Genomic DNA, 24032 nt, shown 5'->3' with positions numbered 1-24032 from the left:
GAGCACTACATCTCCTCCTCGCATCTCGCCTCCTCGCAGCCAGAGCCGCAATCCATACTAACTCATTTTGACCACACAAACTTGATTTTCGTGAGATTGAGGGTGCATCTCATTCTGTAGCTTTTGGTTCCTCATTCCTTTGCTCTTCCTCTTCACTCGGCCCTCGAGGAGTGTATAATATAAGTGATATTTGTCAATGCTGAGATGGAAATAGTTTTCTTGTCAGTGATTATTGCTCTCTAGGCCAGTGCCATTACAAGTAAACACTATTACGAAAAAAGGCCGAATTCTCAGAATGAATTGACAATCTGAGCAAAAAAAAAGGCGCAAAATACAGCCTCTGGTTTTGGACATGAGGATTTCAGGATGGTTTGTCCCTCTGAAAGTGTATTTGCATTGGAAATCTTTCTGAAACTCGAACCAGGGCTTGAACCTGCAACCTTCTGGTTCTGGTTTTCCTCAAATACAGCCAAATATCCAGCATCTATAAGGACTGACTTACTATGCTTAAGTCAGGGAAACTTGAAAAGAAAACATGCTTCCAAAATTACAACTTTCATGGCAGCTGACTGAACAGCGTGTAGGTTTGAACGACATTTGACGTCGCCTCCGTGAGCACGGGTCTCTTCAGTAGGCACTTCACATTACGCACCGTGTTACCATGATAACAGAAGCTCTCTTGCAGCTCATAGGGGCTGGATCTGGTTAAAAATGAATGGGATTCAATAACTCTAAAGTCACACTGTCATCAAAACCTGTAATCCCATTACACACTCCACAGCACCACACGTGAGGTAACCGAGAGGGCGCGCTGGAAATGCAGATCTAGTCAAACTGTTGAAAAACTGATTCTTACTGAGCCAAAGAGCAAGAGGCGAGAGTCACTGAATGTAGACATTATAAAAGACTTTTTGATTAAATATATTTTTTTAATATTAAATATGTTATATGTACAAAATGTATATATTATATGGGATGATATGGTTGAAGTTTGCAGGTTTGAGCCCCACAAGATCCATGAAATATCATCATTGTGCCCTTGAGCAAGACACTTAAACCCGATTGCTTCAGGGATATTGTCGCTGTAGTAAGTGTTCTGTTACTCAGGATTAAAGTGAGCGCTAAATTATTACTTACTCCAGTGATGACAGCAGAGGACTGTTCCAGCAGTTCTCCAGTTCATACACCACTCCTACTAAACACTGAACCTGCAACCTTTGTGTTATTGAATTGAAAAGCCATTCTGAAGGTTGCTGCCCAGCTAAGCAGGACAAGATAAGGGTCTAATGCGATTGAACCGTGTGTGTGTGTGTGTGTGTTTCTCTGTCCTTCCGTGGCAGTGCCATGTCAGAGACAGATGCTGTGGGCACCACCAGACTGGCACAGCCTGGAAGAGCCTCTCACAGCCTCTGGACGCCATCTGTTTCAAACTGGCTGGACACACACTGGCTGTTGTCACATTTTGTCTTGCTGTACCAGTTTGTTTCTTCACTTCCGCCCACATCAAGCTACTGGTTTTCCAACAGTGGGGGTATGGGGGGGCATGTAGCTTTCCACATGGATGGATTTAATTAGCAGATTTTAATTGTATTTTAAATAACACCTGCTGTAAGCAGAAGGAAATGCAGATATTGAGTGGGTCAAAAGCAAATGTGTTTTTAGCTGTACTTCAGGACATGCACCAGACTAATAACATTTGAGTTGCTCTTCTGTCCTTCTATGACCAGGCTGCAGTAGCTGCAGGTATTTGGCTGTGGAAATAATTGGGATCCTTTTCTGTCTCACTGAAATAATTGGTTTCAGGTTCTTCCAAGAACTGACACATGACTCAGCACAAAGCACAGTTCTACCCGCCTAAACTAATGAATCCAAACATCTCTCTCCACTCATCTCTCTGTCTCTGGGACAAAGAGTTGCATAGAGATGGTGCTCCCTGGCTAAAATCTGTCTCGAGTTACTCGGGTCAGTGAAAACGGGTACTAATGCCTTAAAGGGATAGTTCAGCCAAAAATGAAAAGTCTGTCATCATTTACTCATCCTGATGTTGTTTCGAACCTGTCTGAGTTTCTTTTCCTCCGTGGAACACGAAAAAGATATCATCAACTGTTTTTTTCCATACAATGAAAGTCAGTGGAGTCCAAAAACAACCTCCATTGTATTCCACATTTCCATGTTGCACAGAAGAAAGTCATAAAGGTTTTGAACGATTGCTAAATAGAATATATAATTATATATATACTCTACCGGTCAAAAGTTTTAGATCGGTAAGATTTTTAATGTTTTTAAAAGAAATATCTTCTGCTCACCAAGGCTGCATTTATTTGATTAAAAATACAAACAAAAACAGTCATTTTGTGAAATATTATTACAATTTAAAACAGCTGTTTTCTATGTGAATATATAGTTAAGTGTAATTTATTCCTGTGATCAAAGCTGAATTTTCAGCATCATTACTCCAGTCTTCAGTGTCACATGATCCTTCTGAAATCATTCTAATATGATGATTTGATGATCAAGAAACATTTATGATTATTATCAATGTTGCAACAGTTTTTTACATTTTTATTTTATGATGCTATGATGAATAGAAAGTTCAAAAGAACAGCATTTATCTGAAATGGAAAGCTTTTGTAACATTAAACACTACCCTTCAAAAGTTTGGGGTCAGTAAGAATTTTAATTAAATTTTTTGGGGGAAATAAATAAAATAAATCAATACTTTTATTCATCAAGGATGAGTTAGACTGATCAAAAGTTACAGTAAAGACATTTATAATGTTAGAAAATATTCTATTTTAAATAAATGCTGTTCTTTTGAACTTTCTATTCATTAAAGAATTTTTTTTTCAAATTGTACACAACTGTTTTCAACATTGATAATAATAATGAATGTTTTTTGAGCATAAAATCAGCATATTATAATGATTTCTGAAGGATCATGTGACACTGAAGACTGGAGTAATGATGCTGAAAATTCAGCTTTGATCACAGGAATAAATTACAGTTTAAAATATATTAAAATAGAAAACAGTCATTTTAAATTGTCATTATATTTCACAATATTACTGCTTTTTATCAAATAAATGCAGTCTTGGTGAGCAGAAGATACTTCTTTTAAAAACATTAAAAAATCTTACTGACCCCAAACTTTTGAACGGTAGTGTGTGTGTGTATATATATATATATATATATATATGAATATCTAATCCTTTAAACATTAACATTTCTTGCTCGATTGGAACACAAAAAGTGATGTACAGTATGAACAGCAAGATATCTCCTGAACCAGACACAGCGAACTGACATAGGAGAATAAAAAGTTTTATGATAATGACTGCCCACCATTTCTGAATTATGCCCTTTGTTGTTTTAAGTACATGCGCATGCAACTATATAACGAAAAAATAAATAAAAAATGAGATAGATGGAAATTAGAACAACTATAAGGATCTGCACGATTGTAGACAAACGCCTGTGGCTCTGTTAAATGCTAAGATGCTTTTATCATCCATAGTTCATGTTCTTCATGTTGGTTTTTTTTGCGAGCGAGCTCTTATCCGAGGTATCTGGGGAGGTCTTTGACACTGATTGGTGGGAGCGTCTGATCGCTTAGTTTTAGAAGAAAAAAAACTGAAGTGCCTTTGTGATCGGCTCAGATAGTGGTGTGCAACGCTTTAGGAATCCGTCTCCAGACTTCATTACCGAATCTCTTCGCTGCTGCATGTGTCAAGCGATTTTTTTTTCTTCTTCTACTCATCCTCGAGAGAAGACAAAGGTAGAAAAACTCATCTTTTAGCTATAATCAGGAAAATGATTAATGTCTCAATTGCGGGTTGGTGACAGGTACAGCAGGATGCACAAAGGCAATTGTCTGCCATTCGCTCGGCTTCTGAGAACCCCACCAGGTAACGGGAGGGGAGGAGAGGAGGAAGAGAAGCAATTTGGGGAGGAGGCAGATGACAGTTTGAAGGCTGCCTTGACGGGCGCTCGGCTTTGATTGCCAGACTCCGCGGCTGTTTTGTTCCACATCTCCCTCTCCAAAAATACAGAGGAAAAAGGGGGATGAAGAAATACATAATCGTAAGCTCAACGGTTAATACAAATGCAGGGAATCAAAGCCAGGTTGGGTCTTTGGTGATGATCCCTGAAAGAAGGAAGCCAACCTTTCTCTGTCTACCTCTCTTTTTCTTGCTCTGTTGTAAAGAGAAAGAAAGAGAAAGACAGCACCAGCACCTGACACATCAGACAGCGCCCACACAACATATTTCATGAGTCCCTTTAAGAACTCTAAGAGCTCTGGGCTCTGTGAAGCGTGGAGGAACGCAAGCTTCTGTCACTCCTCATTGCGCAGTCGGTGTCTCTTTTACTAAAAGTGACTTTCAGGAGAACTACCCGCACACGGGTACATCTGTAAGGCTGTGGACTGAAGCGCAGTTATGCTGTTGGAAACAGAGGAAGGATGGCTATGGCAGTTTTGCTTTCACCTCACTGAAGTAAGAAATAATGTGTGATTAGTGCTGTTCTAAACACCTCCACACTTGAAAAGACGCGTTTTACATAATCATCACATTGCTCATAGACATGCAAATGGGCAAAGACCAACATTGTATATATATATATAAAGTAAATAGGAAGTGTACAAACATAATTGTTGATCTATCATCCAGTACTGTATACTAAAAAAAAAAAAAAAAAAAAATTCAAAGTATGATAATGACTTGTATGATAATACAAGATATGAGACGCCACTGGCTATCCCATCAAACCAGTCTGACCAGGCTGAAAAATCCTATTATGTTAATTAAACTTGGACCCCCTGCAGTATAGAGCAAATTGAATTTGTACCAACTCCTTAGCCCTTGGGTCTTATTATTTTTGGGATATCTTTATGCTGACCAAGCCAATGGGTTTGCAGTTTATCTTTCTTTGAAACCCATTAGGCAATACAACCCTTTTTAACAGGCCACTATCCACTAATACTGCATTGGATGCATTGGATGGTTTTATGCAGGACTCTACAAATAACGGCCAACAAAACCCAGTTCGACAAAGGTGGTATGAGCAGAGTAAAATGCTCAAATTAAATGCTTCATCCGCACCACTTTGCGCAGACTGAATAATTCAGCAGGGTACTTAGTCGAAATTACAGATACACAGCTTGAAAAAGAGGTCACGCAGAGGCTTGTGGGTAGGAGATATATGAGATTTCTGAAGCTGTGGCAGTGAGTCACGACGGATCTCGCCTCCGTGGGTCAACAGAAAAGACAGAAATTAGTCTAATGCATCACAAAAAAAAGGCAGCGTGCAGATTGTGTGATCCTCTCTCCACTGAAAGTCACCGATAATTAACTCAAACCTGCAGACAAAGCATCCCACTTCCCAAGGTCACGCATCTCGGAGGTCGAACTGATACGATTCGGTTTCATCGTGTCGGCCCTAGTGAGATATCAGCTCACAAGAGAGAGCCATTCTCCCATAAGCTCCTGAGCTCAGGTAACTAAGGTCATTTAAAAAGTGAGGGTGAATAACTGACGAACGACGATAACGCAACCGAAGCTACTCACATTTACGGATTCCCGCCCGCCATACTTGATCCGAATCCTTGGCTCCTGTATGACATCCAAGTTCGTCCCGGTCACCACCAGAGGCGTGTGTCCGCTGAAAAACATACAAGAAGTCGTGATCGTGAATGGGGTGAAAACTTTGACGTTCCATTTGATTCAAAACTTGTTTCTTTGTAATGTGGTGCTTAGAAGATAATAAGCTTTGGAGAAGGTTCTGATTAAAGATGCTTTTAACTGGCTTCAGTAGATTTAATCAAACATACTAGACATGTCTTTGAAAACACTAAAAGAACAGAAGCAGCGGTGATCCTGCTTAGCATTCTGGGAATGTCCACAGCTTGATAAAGCACAACAAAAGAACTGAGCATCTGGGAGTGGAATGGGTGAGGAGCTCTTGCTCTAGGTGTTTCTGTTGTTTACTCTTGAGCACTTTATTAGCCAGGAGCCGCTCGTACGCTGTTCTGTTCACTGTGGGGCGACGCCATGGCATGGGACACTCACCCACAGGAAAATCACATAAGAGATCCATTCCATATCTCAATTGTTTCTCCTATATAGCAATAGGATCAAATAAGAGAGACAGCAACAGTCAGAGATCTCAGTATGAGCTTCTCATCAAATTATACCGGACCAAAAGATCAGAGCTATGCTAAATGCATTCATAACTCTGGCATAGTTCACCAGAAATTAAAATGATGTCATTATTTACACACATTTGTTGTTCCAAACCTGTATGACTTACTTTACTGTATGCTGTGGAACACAGGGGATGTTTTGTAAAAATAAAAATCTTCTTTTTTTAGCACATACAATGGAAGTCATTGGGCTCCAATTTGGTTTAGTCAAGTCAAGTCAAGTTTATTTGTATAGCGCTTTTCACAATACAGATTGTATCAAAGCAGCTTCACAGTATTAAATTTAAATAATACAACAAAGTTTGTTTCAAGAGGAATTTATTGATTGATAAAATTAAATTAAATATCCCCAAAATATCCCCAACTGAGCAAGCCAAAGGCAACAGTGCCCAACGTTCTTCAAAATATCTTCTGTGTAAATATCTATTGTGTACCACAGAAGAAGAAAAAGTCATACATGTTTAGAACGACATGAGGGTGAGTAAAGGAGGACATTTTTGGTTTACCTATCCCTTTAAGTCTCCTAAGCCATGAAAGAGCAACCTTTGAGCAATACATTGTTCCTATTTGTAGGCATGATTCTAAATGCTTATGTATCTGTGAGTTGGGTCTTGTGAGACAGAGGCATTTTTTTTTCTTCTGCATTTCTAACTCCAGCTTGTAGTGAACCTGTATCTCAGCATCACGCATGTAGTTATTGTCAGCATAGCTATTTCTGTCTCATTTGTGCTACTGTATATAATCATGTGCAGCAATTTGGTATGAATATATTGAGGCTCTGTATAATTAGTCCAGATTATTTCAAGAATTAAATTACATTTTGAATCCCAGATTTTCAATGCGAAATACTCAAACATCCCTTAAAGGGATAGTTCACCCAAAAATGTTTAATTCTGTCATATTTTGAGAAATGCCTCAGTGTTTCAAGTTAGTCGGGTCATGTTTGGTTCCCAACATTAATCAAAATATATGATATGTTCCGCGGATGAAAGAAAGTCATACAGTAATAATACATTTTTATTTATAGGCGCCTTACATGACACTCAAGGACACCTTACAAACACAATAAAACAATCAACAATAATCAAATACTCATTATTAAACCTTGGATACCAATATTAAAAAAATAAAAATATTTTCACATAAAAGCCTGCCGAAAAAGATGGGTCTTAAGGCGAGATTTAAAAACATGAAGACTTCCACTGTTTCGCACATCCTGTGGCAGCAGGTTCCATAAATAAGGAGATGCATAACTAAAAGCTCGGGACCCCATAGAAGTAGTGCGAGTTCTAGGGAGAACAAGTGTGAGTGAAGAAGACGATCTTAAAGTCCGAGAGGGAGTATAAATATGAAGAAGGTCTAATAAGTATGAAGGGGCAAGGTTATTGAGTGCTTTGTAAGTAAGAAGAAGAATTTTAAAATTAGTACGATATTTTACCGGGAGCCAATGCAAGTGTTGTAGTACGAGAGTAATGTGTTCAGGTAGTGGAGTTCTGCTGATGATTCGGGCAGCCGAGTTCTGTACTAGTTGGAGTTTGTTGAGTACCTTTGAAGGCAATCCAAAAAAAAGACTGTTGCAAAAATCAATACGGGACGTAACTAGAGCATGGACTAGAATTGCTGTGCTCTTTACTGAGAGAGCCGGACGAAGTCGATTGATATTGCGTATATGAAAATAAGCAGAGCGAATGACACTGTTTATATGTGCTTCAAATGAGAGAGTACTATCCAAAATGACCCCCAGACTTTTAACTTGTTTAGATATAGAGACTGGTAAATTGTCAATTTTCACAGATGAACATGTAGATTTCGACAAATTGTTTTTTTAAGCCAACTAGAAGAATTTCAGTTTTACTGGTGTTAAGTTTAAGAAAATTTGAAGTAAACCATTCTTTAATCTCTGCCAAACAGTCTGAGAGGACAGATGGAGGAAAATTAGCGGAAGGTTTAGAGGACAGATAAAGTTGGGTGTCGTCAGCATATAGGTGGAATTGAATGCCAAACTTCCTAAAAATATTACCAAGGGGTAAAAGATAAATGATAAATAAAAGAGGACCCAATACTGAGCCCTGCGGGACACCTGTATTGACATATGAAGTCTTTGAGCAGAACTGCTTCAACTGTACAAATTGAGTACGGCCCGTAAAGTATGATTGAAACCAAGTCAAAGGGGTACCAATAATTCCAATAGACTCCAATCTGTGCAACATAATGCTGTGTGATATAGTATCAAATGCTGCACTTAGATCAAGCAAAATGAGTATAGATAAAAGTCCAGAGTCAGCAGCTAACAATAAGTCATTGGAGATCTTAACTAGTGCAGTCTCAACACTATGGTAAGGACGAAACCCAGATTGAAATTGCTCGAAATTGTAGGTTTGGAACGACACGGCGGTGAGTAAATGATGACAGAATATTCATATTTGGATTAACTATCACTTTAAGATAAAGTCATTATAACTACGCACTTTATAGCATACACAAAATTATTGTAAAAGCAAATCTGAGTTTTTTACTCTCTCTTTCACTTTCTTTATATGTCTTGGAAAAGTATGTAAGGTACAGTGGGGTATGATATCACATTGAAAATCTGGGATTCAAAATGTAATTTAATTCTTGAAATAAACAAAGTTTTAGAACTTTGAGCATTTTAAACACAGAGAAAAGTTTGTTCTTTTATCTAAAACAAACTCATATCTAAAAAAACAAACGAAACATTTCTAGGCCATTAATCAAATAAGATCATGTGACTGACTCCTGACAATCTGTGTGTTGCTGTCATTACAGCAAGACATTTTGAAACCTATGTACATTTTTGAATTGAACTTTTCACTCAATTGTTATACTAATAATATAGTTCCTATTTAATTTAAATTAGAAAATATCAACAGACCTTTGGACCCCACTGTATTATATGCTGTTATTTAAAGTTATAGTCAGACATAAGATGTATTCTGCAAAGACAGACTGTGCAAAGTTTTCGGGACTTCAGCAGCAGCGGCATATTTTTAGATCTCAGACGTGACTTAAAGCTTTACTTTTATAAAACTATCTTCATGATCACCCTGTCATGGTGTAAATACTATGAAAAAGATGAAAGGATCTATCTGGATGCAAGTCAGCCATTTATTCATTTTCATAACAAAGCAACAAGGCCTTGAACAAAGCTGCAGAACTGCATTCAGTGAATCAGATCAATTTCTTTCAGGAATGTGTCTGACATCCATTCAAAGAGTCTAAGAATCATCAGCCTCAAAAAGTCAAAAGTGTTTGCTAACAGTGTTAGAAGGTCACACTATCCGATCTGAATAATCCAATACTCAAACAATGCATCATATATGTACTGTTACCTGGCAATGCTCCATTCTGGTTCAACGCGTTGAACGGTGGGGTCGTCTATATATTCAAAAGTCAGGCTCCCTGGGACCTGGGCGCGATCCAAACTCACGCTGATCTGAACCGGCCCAACTCCCGTTAGAGAAGGGGCGGAGTAACACACAATCTCCGTCATAGATCTTCTGTGGGCAAAGAAAACACAAACCAATCAGATTCTGACAAGAGACTAAGAACAACACAAAGTCTTTACTTAATAACAGATGGCTAGACTTATTGTTCAGACACACTATATATGAATGGCTAGTGGGCGGTTCTCTGCTCTTTTTCAGTTGCAGTCTTTTCTTACAGCTTTCACTGAAAGCGCTACCAATGGAAAGTGAGCATTAGTCATTCTCTGCAGCGTATAAGAGAATGCTCTGTTTTTACTTATGGCACCCTCGCACACGCTCGTACGCGATCAGGAGCGCGTCATCCTTCCACAGGAACACAGAGGAAAATAGAAATTAGCAGATCGCATTAAAGTCGTCACTCTCATGCATCTTAAAGCACTACAATCAGCCTCATCTTTAAATTGAGATCCTGGAGTGAGAGGAAAAGGAGGAGATATAGGAAGAAGTCTGGCGGGGGGTACAATATTTACATACAGAAGTATGCTAGCAAAATTAGAGCAACAGGAAGAGGAAAGGCAGATGAAAAAGAGGAAATCTAGAGGAACTTTAAGCATTTAATTGAAGGAGGTTTAAGCAGGAAGTCATCCGAAACGCTCTCTGATGGATGTAAAAAGTTTATAGAAAGTTAGGATCAGCAACTTTCTTCTGACATCAGTGTCCATGTTCACACTACTATATATACAGTTTTGGTCAAAAGTTTGGAAACATTACTTATTTTAATGTTTTTAAAAGAAGTCTCTTATGCTCACCAAGGCTGCATTTATTTGTTAAAAAATAGAGAAAAAAACAAAACAGTAATATTATGAAATATTATTACAATTTAAAATAATAGTTTTTTATTTTAATATACTTTAAAATACAATTTATTTTTATGATGCAAAGCAGAATTTACATCAGTCATTACATTCTTCAGTCACATGATCCTTCAGAAATCATTCTATAAGTTAGTTAATTTTTATTATCGATTCACAGTACTAATATATGTATATTATTTTATATAATATATGTATTACTATATAATATAATGTTTTTATACTAGGCATAACAGGATACAAAAAATAAATAAAAAAATCATACTCATAAAACTCGCAGGTCTGGTTCCCAAAAAGCACAGTGACGCTGCTGCCTGCCCCCAGGTTCTCCCCCAATATGGTCACTTTAGTTCCCCCAGACTCGGGACCTCGACTGGGGGACAAACCCGTGACTGATGGCATCTGCAGACAGAAAGAGAAGACAGGTAGGAAACAAGGAAACAAGCTAGAGATAAATTAGGCTTTACTTCAAAATAAAACTACATTGTAGAATTGTTTACAGTTTGTTATTAATTTATTTTGGTAACTGCCCCTGTTACACATCTGACATGTACTTACTATAGTAATGACAGTAAATTATGCATAATTATAAGCAACTAACCTTAACCCAAACCCTAATCCTAACTGTAATTATATAGTGAGTACTTTTTGTTATCACTCAGTACTTATTTGTATAATTACACTGTAAGCACCTTAACATAAAGTGTAACCTTTCATTTTATTTACACATGCAAAAGTTTGGGGTGGGTAAGATTTCTTTTATATGTTTTTGTCTCTTATGCTCACCATGTTTGTATGTATTTGATCAAAAATACAGTAAACACTGTGATATTGTGAAATATTATTGCAATTTAATATCATTACAAGTATTAACTTATTTAGAAGAAAAACTATAAATAAATACATAAAATGTACCGGTCATAATTATTTTTTACCTGCCATGAAACTGGCAGTAATGACACAAACATTTTAGATACCAGTGAAAATTCACAATTCTCCATTGCCAATTTTGATACCACAGCTAAAACTACTAGCCTAATTTAAATTGAAAACAGTATTGAAGACACTGCACACTTCACTGTATAAATTAAATATCCTTTTTAATTAATCCTTAATTAAAGTTACAAACTTAATTCAGTCAAAGCAGTGAGTGTTTTTTTCTTCATCCTTTGTTGTTTGATTAACATTAAAAAACAAACAGCAGGAGGAATATTAGGCTGATGTCACTTTAGGAGTGAATGCACAGATCTAATTTAGCTTACTGATACTGTACACATGCGTTTACTTTCCCAATGTTTACTAGGATAATTGCAATTTTTGGACAATTTTGTGTGAATTTGTCCGTTCAAGTGCAAGACGACGTGAAATATAGCTCAGTATGGTATTTTTGTGGTGTCTGACGCGGACTTTGGATGTGTGCGCACGCAAAACTTTTCACACAGCGCGTGAGTAACGAAACGAGCTCCCTTTCAAGTCTTCTTGTCAAGGCTTAAACTTTAGTGAAGATGAAGCGCTGACCCGTCAACTGTCCCAAGAGTCGTTCACCTTTGTTCACCTTTGTTCACGTTCATGCATTGCTAGAATTCATAAAAATGTTACTGGCCAACTTGCGAGTGACATGTTTCATATACTCGTCAATGCCGATTTTTACTCATATGCATGCATGCATACATACATAAATCTATTTAGTGCCGTCAGTGGTAAAGAAATGACACAGCCTAGTTTTCTGTATCAGCTGAACACAAGCATGTTTTGAATCTGAATCTGCCTAGATGTGGGTGGCAGTTCCACAAAAGAGAGCTACGTTTGTAAATAACAACTGTCCTTCATGAGTCTCATTCGCCTCATTCGCTGCTGAGCTCACAAATAAAGAGCGACCGCTACAAAGAAATGCCATTTCCAGTCTTGTCTGAGTGATGCGAGCTCATGAAAAGCATGTCTGAGGATAAATAAAAGGCTTTTAAAATGTTGTACATAAACTCTCTAGTTCCCAGTTCTCTTCCTTTATTGTGCACAGGGACTGAACATAGCAGATGGAGAATCACAGAAACAGACAGCTCTGTGTCTTAAGAAAGCACATGAAATGGCTGGTGGCCGACTTCACACGTGCACGGACTAAGAAATGAATTAACACCAATTTCAGTCTCGCCTCTCATTGTTCTACAACCGGTGGGCCGCTCAGGGACTCCATGTTGTCCGACAACATTTGTCGGAGCGGCTGAGATAACACGCTGCTTTTATATTTGACTGCGATATGAAAGGCGTGCAAGAAAATCACACACACACTCACACAAACAGGCATAAACACATACAGGAAGTGGCTGAGGCGCATATTGTAATATAAACAGCTCCCCTAATTAGCATGAGGCCGTTAATTGTGGTGGTATGGATAATTGTTTGCCTTGGTGTGCGTGTGAATGCTGCCGTTGATTATCTATTAACCCCAGGCCGGCGGTTGGGTGTTTGAGACAGGTGCGCAGGAGTTCCCACAGGTGCTCCACTGCGACGAGACAACATGGCGAACCATCCTTCCTTTGATTCGCTTAATGGCTTTTATTGTCTCCATGTTCAATGTGCGCTCCCCGTGGTGTTTCGTGTTCATAATCACTCAATATTTTAATAACCGAAAACAAGTTCTATTATGCCGACGAGAGCTGCGCTTCTTAACGGAGGAAGCAGGGCTGCTATTTTACCAAATAATAATGACACACACAGCAGCAATCTGTAAATTAGCTAGTTTTTACAGCATATCTCGAGTCTTTTGTGCTTGATGAGTGCATTAGTTTAATAAACACGCTTTTCTTTTAATGTCTTGGCAAATACATGTGTAAATGATGTTATTATCCACTAATCCACAACATAATTTCAGAATCTACTGAAGATGCACAAAAATACTACTTTAAAAAGGACCAAATAGCACAATAAGCCGATAAAAATGCCATGCAAGCCATAAAAAGGTTAATTTATTGACCTTATGGCTTTTAATGACTCTAAATTTGCATGGAGAGACAGTTCCAACACATTAATGGAGTGATTTCCTAGATAACTGCCTGGACAGATATAAATATATAAATATAACATGCAAATATACTGCTTTTGTGCCAAAAACGTAGCAAACTAATAGACTTTTAGGACATGTTCTATTATAGTACCATGGTATTCTTCAAAGGAGTTTTGAAACTGGTGGTTGCGAGAGGGTGCATACAATTTAGGAACTTGAAAAACAAAGTAATTATGTGTAGTGCAATATTGTTTAACACATTTACTGAGTATTTGCCAATATTACCACTTCATTTTTTATTCTGCTTAAAAAAAGTAGAACTATGAGATGTATTGCAATTAAATCTATTGCAATGCTTTGTGAGGAAGAATATTAAATATTATGAGAGCAAAATAAATGTTGTAAGATCAGAAACCAGCATATTTACTTCAAATGGAGGACTAATGAGACATATAGATTTTTGTAAGGCCTCATGAATATGTGCAGAAGAAAGTCTTTGTTCCAAAAGCGTAGCTATTTGAACAGTTGAAGTACAGAATGTTGAGCTCTGAGTCACTTCCTCTGATTTGACATTTTCGCTGAATCGCTTCTGAGAACAAAGCAACCTCAGCAAGGTTCACCTGTCCAGAAGCATAAAGTCATGTGACCCGTGAGTTCTCTTCAATGGACCAACTAAAGCTCAGTTTAATAAAACCAAAACAAAGGCCGGTTTCACCACTACCTCACTGCATTATTTAGATGTAGCAGAGCTCAAGGTCTTACCACAAAGGAATAGAGCTGAGAAGAGCGGGTCTGGAGCTCCGGCTTACACTCCCCTACGCACAAATGGACTGGGCCGGGCTTACTGTCCGCAGGAGCTTCATCCATCTCACATACAATCCTGAGAAAGAACAAATATACAACATTACATTACATTTTAATCTTGACTTGAACGAAAGCCACCTAAATGGATGGATATCACATATCACCCCCTCATAGCTTCTGTGCAAACGAATCCAGGTCCATCCAGTCCCTATGATTACAAAGCTTTAACGCTTCTGGACTTCATCCAGACTAAGGAACCAAAGCATTGGAAGTCATCTCCAGTCCTGCTGAGTGATCAGTATGCGACTCTCTCTCTCCCTCTCTCTCCATTGATTTCCTCTTGATCGCAATGTAATTTTTGCTTTGATTGCTTTAGCGCACACATTCCATTAGCCGAATTGACAAGACCGCTCTACGGGACTGCCAATGCGAAGAACACACAGCGCTTTTGTAGCATTAGAACCATAAGTTCCTGTAGGTTCTGCACTGCATTAGGTGTTTCTGCAACTATTGGAACTTTTGGGAAATAAACTCTTAAAAGACACTTTTCACAGCGAATTTTATAATTGATCCACTAACATAGTTGTCCACTAGTGGATATACATACATCACAGGAGAATTCTCACATCTTTGAACTTTTTTTTTTTCTTCTGAAAGTGTCACAGTTCTACCACATCTTAAATTATATATAGTGTTTAATTGACACTCTGTTATAGAAATGATGGTCCCGGAGAGGACATTTTAAACTTTATAGGATAAAATGGCAGACTCCTTTGGCTTGCAACTGTAAGACTAATTACATAGCTATAATTTGATGTATATTAATAAACACAAAATTAAATATTATTTTCACACTTTTTGCATAATTGGACAAAACAACAGCTTGGAAATTACAAAAAATATTCTGCTCACAAGTGATATTTACCTTTTTCTTTGTTTTTGTTTTATACACATCACAGGTATCTTATTTCATCTCAAACCCTTCATTGACACTGTTGTCATCTTGGAATACAAGTACACCAACTATTGGAGCAAAATCCTTTGGTATGTTTGAAATGATGTAAAACATGTTTTAATTATATATATATATATATATTTTTTTATCTATCTCAATTATAGGGACAAGGATTCAACAACTAATTCTATACATAAAAGCCTTTTTCAAAAGTAACAAATATAAATGAAGAAGACATATTTTAATAAAAAAGATCAACCCCTGACATATAGAAGTGCCTGAAGTTGAAGAAACGCCTATATACAAGCCAGTGACGCACAGCACAAATCAATACAGCGTTATCATGCACTCTGATCAGGGAGCAGGTCGATGTTGCTACATCATACGTGCTGATCATGTATCAGCTTTACGGACGGGTGGCAGGATCAAATGACAAAATAAAAACACACAGCCCATTGACTGGCCCTCAAATGAAGTAAATATGAAACCGACATGAGAATTCAAATCTGAGTTGAAAGTGCAGGGGCGCTGCAATCGATGTTTGGCTGATATCGAGTGTTCGCATCATTAGGGATGACTGTGGGAATGCATGCGGCGCAGACTGCGTGATTGTGGGTGTGATGTGGCGTCCTGCGGTGAGTCTGACAGGCTCGGCAGACAGCGTTCACAGCTGTTCACAGCACACATTATGTCCTCTCAATCACAACGAGCGGAGGACTTGCACTTCTAAGGCAATTAAAGTTTGGAAGCAAGTTTGGGTGCTCAATCATTGCTTCTGCGTGGAGCAAGTTTAGCTGTTGAGCTTCGGAAATTAGCTGATACATGCTGTAACTAAACCATATTGTGGACGGAAAAAGCACCTTTGATAGCTATTCAAAAGTAGCCAATACACGTACGCATCGCATGAGATTTACATTTACATTTATGCATTTGGCAGACGCTTTTATCCAAAGCGACTTACATTGCGTTATCCTATACATTTATACATAGGTATGTGCAATCCCCTGGGATCGAACCCACAACCTTGCGTTGTTAACGCAATGCTCTTACCACTGAGCTACAGGAAAGCTATAAAGCCATTATAGTCATTTGAGGCTCAGATGATATCCTGATCTCCCTACTATTTCCTATCATCTTTTAATATCAAATGGCAAAAGATCTTAATGTTTACAACTTTAGTACAAAAAATGACCAGAGAGAACTGTTGAATCAGATACGCGGCTTCTCGTTTCCGTCTGCGGGTTTGATTGGGTCCAGTGGCGCATTCTCCATTTCCTCATGACACCCCTTCGCCGCGCCATACAAATGAATCCACTCCCACTCGGCTCGGCTTCGTCCCGCTCGGATTAAACTGCTGTCAGAAGAGAGAAGGGCTGACAAATCTCCCTCCTACAGCCGGCAGCACGCCGTGCATTTCAATTACCACACGTTCCCCTCTCGCTCTGCCCGTCCTCGCCTCAGCGGCAGAGAGAGGCGCTGTGGACACACACTCCACCTGAACGCAGACACTGTGCGCTATTTATATCCCCTTACAACATGACGGCATACATGTTTGAAAGCCAAACGTTCAGTATTCCTGTCTACACTAAGGTCAGGGTGAGTTTTAATGCAACGTCGACTTGCATATTGTAAGCCGCTCATCCCAAATAAGGGGAGGGGCAACGTTAGTACCACACACAATGTTTTCCTCATGTTGTGCTGGGGAAGAGATAAACACCTGTGTTGCATTGGCAAACAGGGATCAAATCTATAGAGGTATGATGTTTTTTCTTGTTTATGGTGGGTTTGTTCTGCTGAGTTCCTTGCTGAGGCTGTCGTGTCGGGACATGGGCTGGATATTGTTATATGACGCGGGCAAATAGATTGGGATGGATAATTTGAAGTGTTGTGGTTTTTACGAACTAAGTTTGGGGGCCGCCGTTGATTTCCAGAAACGCTGTATCCCACATCTGGTAGCGGGTAAGGAAGCCAGCAGTGATGCTAGTGGGTAGATATTACACATTTCACCATTTAACCCAATGTTTTTTGTTTTTTTTAATCAAATGGTTGACAAAAAAAGCTGAGTACAGACATTTTCTGCATATCCTAGCAAAAACTACTGCTACAAATCATCACATTTTAGCACTTCTAGCATTCCCCCAGGAGGTATGATATTAGTGATAAAATCCTGGCTTAAGGATATTTACAGATAGGGTTAATGACAATCACAAGGGAAAACAACACAAACAGATGCTGAAGAATGGGACCTACTCCAGGCAGAGACCAAGCCAGGTCTGTTTGGACTCTAGTTACGGCTTGTTTCTGCTTCACAAGAAAATATTAATGTTTCAGATAGAAATGTTTTCCTGTTGTTGTTAAAATGTTTCTGTCAAATAAGACAAACTCAATAGAGCATAAAAGAAACGGTCGTGACCGTTGCCATGCCTTTCATACTTAGCCCTGATTGGTCGCTTAATGCTTGTGACATCAAAGCCATGTTCACTGGATCCTGTGTGTGTGTTTAATGGACTCATCCCGCTGTGCTTTAAAGTAAACTGGATGAAAACCCAAGGAGTTTTTTCCCCTCATGAAACAGCTTCTCGGTATGTGTAATGTAGGACATTATCTTTTCCAACTCCTGCTATTTTGAGAAAGATTAAAGATAAGCTAAAGCAGTTTTTTCCCATTCTAATCTTTCACAGCATGAATTCATTGGAGTTTTACAGCTCCACAGTCACTCACTGTTCAGCGATGATGTAGCCGTTCTCCTGCGGGGTGCACTGGACTCCTGCTACTTGCACGTTGTTGACCATGTCTGGGAAGGACAAGCCCAGGTTCACACCACGGATGGTCACTCTGGTGCCCCCTTCTGGTGGTCCTGCCACTGGGGTTACCTGAAACAAGAGAGGTAGTAATTGATTCATTCAGTGAATTCAATTTTTTTTTTTTTACTTGAATATTTTTCAATCAATTTACAATATATTATACACTACCATTCAAAAATGTAGGATCGGTAAGAATTTTTTATGTTTTTGAAAATGCTCACCAAGCCTGCATTTATTGGATCAAAAGTACAGTAAAAACAGTAATATGGTAAAATATTATAATTTAAAATAACTGTTTTCTATTTAATGTATTTTAAAGTGTAATTTATTTCTGTGATGGCAAAGCTGAATTACACCAGTCTTCAGTGTCACATGATCCTTCAGGAATCATTCTAATTAGCTTATTTGGTACACACAAAAAACTTTCTTTTTATTATCAATGTTAAAAACAGTTTAAAAGAACAGAAATTGAAATCCTTTGTAACATTATAGATGTATTTACTGTCATTTTTATCAATTTAATGTGTTTATTTAACATTTTTGGGTGAACTATTTAACTTATGTTAAAAATGTAACATTTGAAAAGTCTGACGACAGAAACATTGTCGTATATATATATATATATAACACAGAGACATAAGAAAGTTAATACGGAACCAGCTTAAACTAGTTAAAGGTCTCCAAATGAACCTTTAAAAGGATTCCTTTTAATGATAATTGGTTCCTTTCATTGTGTTTCACTTTAATAGCACCGAATTAGATATCAGTAAAACTTCATTGTGGCAAATTCCTAACCTATTAATGTTGCATAGTTCATTAAAAATTTCCAGTCAAGACTGCAGCAGATCTGCATGCTGTTGCCACAGGCAATAAATCTAACACAAGGCCATTTTAGCCATCGGAGCAGCCCACCCTCTCATAAAATACAATATGGCCACTCAGCGTGACCTTGGCTCTGGGTGCCAAAAAGCCTTCTGTGCTGTTAAAGCCCAAGAGAAGCTCAGTCCTGGACCCTCTCCAGATCCAAATATCACTGAGAGAGAGAGGGAGAGGGCGACAGACAGACCAGAAAGCCACACGCACAGTATAGCCACTACATACACAATCAATAAACCATTTGTGTGCAGTCATGTGGAAGTAAAACTAACATGATCAAAGTAAGAGCATCTTCTAAGTGTGCCTGTTTACTGATCTGAGACCAGTGCGGTGCGGGAAGTGGACTAGATCCTGCAGTCGCTCTATGGGAGCAGTTTAGCTGGGAGTTTAGTGGACATTAATTGGTTAGGATGTAAATAAGTGTGTCACTAGTGAACCTAGTTTTTGTGCGTCGGCCGACTTAGTTTTCTCAGTGTGTTCCGCACCGTCTGCTAAAATTGGTCCTCGTCTGCTTTTTTCCGGTCAATTTGACAAGTTGAATCGGTGAAAGAGGGAACTCTGATTGGCTGTTCAGCTTAGTGAACGAGTCAGTGCACGAGAATAATAGAAAAACAGCGAACAAAGAAGTCAAAACGGTACAGATAGAAGGCTGTTCTAATGTTACGTCATCTTACCCGAGTGTTCCTTGGTGAATATTTCAGTATTAACATGAGTGGAATACAGAAAGTGTTTAGCAGGATTGATATTCAAAACGGTAAGCACGCACTGCTTTGTTTATGGTTTGTGTATCTGCAGCCTCCAGGGTCGGTTTCCCTTTTTGAATGACGAATATAGATGAAAATATCTGCAGAAATAGACAGTTGTCTCATTTACACGCAGGCGCAGAACGCGCATTCTAGCTGACAGTCGCCTGTAGTTCTCTCGGTGTGTTTAAGTGCAGCTTTTTCCCCCGACGCAGGCGACGGGAGGCGACAACACAGTCGGCTTTCATCAGCGCTAGTTCTTTGGCGTCGGTTTGGTGTGTCCTGGGCTTTAGGGTGGAAGTATATGAATCTTTTATTGCTTCTTAGGAACACAGGACAGGAACAGACGGAAACATCTGTATACAAGGGCGGAATAAAAGAAAGAATGGAATGCTAAATATATTCATATCGGTCCGAGTCAGCATCAGACTGACTATCTAAGACAAACTAACAACAGAAAACTGTCTAAACTGTTGAAATAATGCATGAAATAGCATAAATACTTTAAAAAAAAGTCATTTGTACAGTAATTATGCACTGTAAAGTATGGCCATTTTCTTTATGCATGAAATATACAATGCAGCAAAGTTTATACTCCATTCTAGTTAGTTTTTTTTAATGTTTCAAATATAATGAAAACTAAAAATGAAGGTCGATATCACTTCTATTGTAGGCTATACTGCACATTGGACAAACAGAAGCTTGAGTTTTCAAAATGCAAAAATAAAATACATGTGTATCATAAGGCGGCCATTTTGTGTTTATATTCATTATAACATTTTAATTTCATAGTATTTTATAAAATGAATGAAATCATAGTAATATGGTTGTATTAGGGCACTTTATTAGGTACACCTGTACAACTGCTTGTTAACGCAAATATATAATAAGCCAATCACATGGCAGCAACTCAATGCATTTAGGCATGATCTGCTGATATTCAAGCTGAGCATCAGAATGGGGAAGAAAGGTGATTTTAGTGACTTTGAACGTGGTATGGTTGTTGGTGCCAGATGGTCTACTGGGATTTTCACACACAACCTTCTCTAGGGTTTACAGAGAATGGTCCAAAAGAGAGAAAATATCCAGAGAGCAGCAGTTCTGTGGGTGAAATGCCTGGTTGATGAGGAGAATAACCAGACTGGTTTGAGCTGATAGAAAGGCAGCAGTTATTCAAATAACCTCTTATAGCCGAGGTCTGGAAAAGCTTTGCCTGGTCTGATGAGTCTCGATTTCTGCCACGACATTCAGATGGTAGACATGGTAAACAACATGAAATCATGGCTCCATCCTGCCTTGTATCAATAGTTCAGGCTGCTGCTGGTGTAATGGTGTGGGGAATATTTTCTTGGCACACTTTGGGTCCCTTAGTACCAACTGAGTATCATTTAAACTCCACAGCCAACCTGAGTATTGTTGCTGACCATATCCATTGCTTTATGACCACAGTGTACCCATCTTCTGATGGCTAGGGTATCCTGCTTCTAGCAGGATAACACTATCCCACAAATCTCAAATCATCTCAAACTGGTTTCTTGAACATGACAATATGTTCACTATACTCAAATGGCCTAATACCAATAGAGCACCCTTGGGATGTGGTGAAATGGAAGATTCGCATCATGGATACGCAGATGACAAATTGTGATTGTATCATGTATATATGGACCAAAATCTCAGAGGAATGTTTCCAGCACCTTGATAAATCTATGCCACAAAGAATTAAGGTAGTTCTGAAGGCAAAAGGGGGTCCAACTAACATTCATGTATTCTTTACGGATTATATAGATATATCCTTACAGAGTCCACTTTCATCTGTAGATTAAATCTCAAGTGATAATAGTCTGGGTGTCAGCTTCCAGCTTCACTCCCAGCGTGGTGCTGTTCTGACTGGCCATTACAGACATCAAATGGGCTTTATTCATAGAGCATAAATATCTCTCGCATTGACTCACTACTTCAAAGTCTCTTCTACCTACTCTGAGGTGAGAGCACTACCTTGTTTGACCCAGCAGAAGGGCTCCTTCGTCTGGTTCCAGAGCTACAATTTGCATCCAACTGCATTTTCACCCCCATTACAAGAGTGACTGTAAGAATTCCAGCCTCAGAATGAGAATGTGGACCTTTTGAGAAGATCTTCAGAGTTCTCACGATTTGTTTGCCTTTGAGTTATACGGACACATGCACCCAGATACACTCCCAGCCACGGGCCAGTGTCATGTCTTGAGAGTGTCTCGGGGACAAACAGGGAGTCTCTTCATTCTTAATGCATGCTTTTTAAAGCAGAAGCCCTGCATGGATGCCCCTTACCCAACATGTCGTGATCTCCTCGCAGGTAAATGTTGTGTGATGAAGATGGTTTAGAATGGTAATGAAGTAATGAAGAAATGCTAATGCTTAACACCAGCACGTTCAAGTCTAACCGGGGATGAATTTCCTGTCCTCGGAGGGTTTTCACGCACTCAATTGCTGCGTATAATTAGGAAGCTGTAATGAAAGTGTGCAGCAGGAGGACGAAAGGTGTGATTTGTTACCGGGATTGGAGTCTTTTCAGCTGATTCAAGCACGTCCCCAATTCACACTGAGATGCAATTTATGGGCTTGATAAAACTCAGCTTATGACTTGTTTCTTGCTGCATAAACTGCACACTAAACACTTTATTTGCTCTTAAATGTCCCGTGGTTGGCTGCGATAAAGACTGAAAGGGGGGAAAAAAGAAAAAAGGGCCTTGGTTTTGAACCTCGGCCAAGCAAGCGAGTGTTTAAGTATGGAAAGAAAGAAACAAGGGACTTGAAAGTGGTGCATCCAGTTTAAAATTGGAGTTTGTGGTTGAGTGATTCGAGCTGAATGCTCTTCTGTAAATAGACATGTGACTTTGTGGAAAAGGATGTGTCGTACTAGACAAGCGTTGTAGCTCTATGGGAGAGAAGGTTCTATCAGGCTCAATATAATTTATTCATGACGATTTTCACCGTGAACGGTCTCTCTAGCTGTCAGTGTCGGGGTGTGTGTACAAGTGTGTATGTGTATTTAGGCCATTATTTCCTGAGGCTTTGGACCATGTTTTGAAACAAATTCAGGGCTGGTTTCAACTGCATTTCTAAGTGCCCAGAGACTGACCAGGAGATCTTGAATACAAGTTTGTCTGTACAAAAACAAACAAACAAACAAACAAACAAATTGTATAACATTTTTAATAAACAATGTAAATATATATATATTATATATATAAAAAATAATACAATTAAAATAAGTTTAATGTAGTCTAATTTCAAATCTACACTGCCAGGCCCCTCCCCCCCAATTGGAAATGGAAATAACATCACAACATTTATTTCCATCAAGAGGAGCATACATTTTTGCTCAAGATCTTGTATTGACAATGCAAGAGTCCGGCACTCTTTAAAGTCTTCTCCAGCACATCCCAAAGACTTTTAATCAATTTAAGGTTTGGACTCAGAGGTGCCAATTCATTTTTAAAAATGATTCTTCATGCTCCCTCCCAACTATTCTTTCACAATTTGAGCCTGATGCATCTTGACATTGTCATGCTGGAATGTGGCCATGATGTGTTTTCTTACATGGTTGTTTAAGAAATAAAAAGCTACACACTCCATCAGTTAGGGTTAGAACATGCTAGAAACATTCAATCATTGACTCTCAAGCATTTGCCTATTTAAATCCAAACAGCAATTCTTTTTGGGGCCGGGCAGTGTATTTTGTATAGTATGTTTTATATATATATATATATATATATATATATATAAAACAAATCTTATAATAATCAAAACAGCAATATATATATAATATATAATTATATATATTCTATAATATCTAATAAACAAAACAGCAATACTGAAATAAAACTGCATTTAAAGTCCATAGTTCAAACAGTTTTTCATGGCTGATCCAAGATCAGTTCTGTGAAGCACGAACTGACACCAGTCTTTCCGTGACTGAGCTACTAAGCAGAAGCTCAGAGACCATCTGAAGTAAAGAGCAACGTCAAGACCAGCTTCAAGTGCCTGACTTTCCTCCACATTCATTTGATGCTGAACCCTCTGCTTTCACTGAGGACTTAAGCCTCATTAATATTAATAAGTCTTTAGAGGAGGGATAGAGTGCTGCTTAATAGAAGTGTTAATCATTTATGACTGTCATTTTCGTGTAGGCAGATCTCGCTAATGTCTATGTATTTGCACAAATCAGCTTACAAATGTCTACATTCAGACAAAAACAGGGAAAAAAACAACTAAATTAAGAACAAAAGACATTCACGGAAACGACTGATCTAGAGGACATTTTTACATTTATGTGTTAGTGAGACTGAG

At 38.6% G+C, this 24032-nt stretch overlaps 1 protein-coding gene across 1 annotated transcript in view; it reads right to left on the bottom strand.

Moving 5' to 3' along the window:
- The window catches only part of plxna2 (plexin A2), a 204843-nt gene that overhangs the window by 43056 nt on the left and 137755 nt on the right, over window positions 1-24032 (bottom strand). The window contains exons 13-17 of the mRNA XM_082146376.1: window positions 17999-18150; window positions 14281-14398; window positions 10783-10919; window positions 9550-9717; window positions 5565-5658 (exon numbers count right to left, since the gene is read on the bottom strand). Coding sequence (XP_082002502.1) covers window positions 5565-5658; window positions 9550-9717; window positions 10783-10919; window positions 14281-14398; window positions 17999-18150 — 669 coding nt within the window. The remainder of the gene's footprint in view (window positions 1-5564; window positions 5659-9549; window positions 9718-10782; window positions 10920-14280; window positions 14399-17998; window positions 18151-24032) is intronic.

Source organism: Leuciscus leuciscus, assembly GCF_965113295.1.
Source record: "Leuciscus leuciscus genome assembly, chromosome: 18".
Taxonomy (NCBI): Eukaryota; Metazoa; Chordata; class Actinopteri; order Cypriniformes; family Leuciscidae; genus Leuciscus; species Leuciscus leuciscus.
The sequence above is the reverse complement of the archived record's forward strand: the minus strand, read 5'-3'. Positions and strand labels throughout refer to the sequence as shown.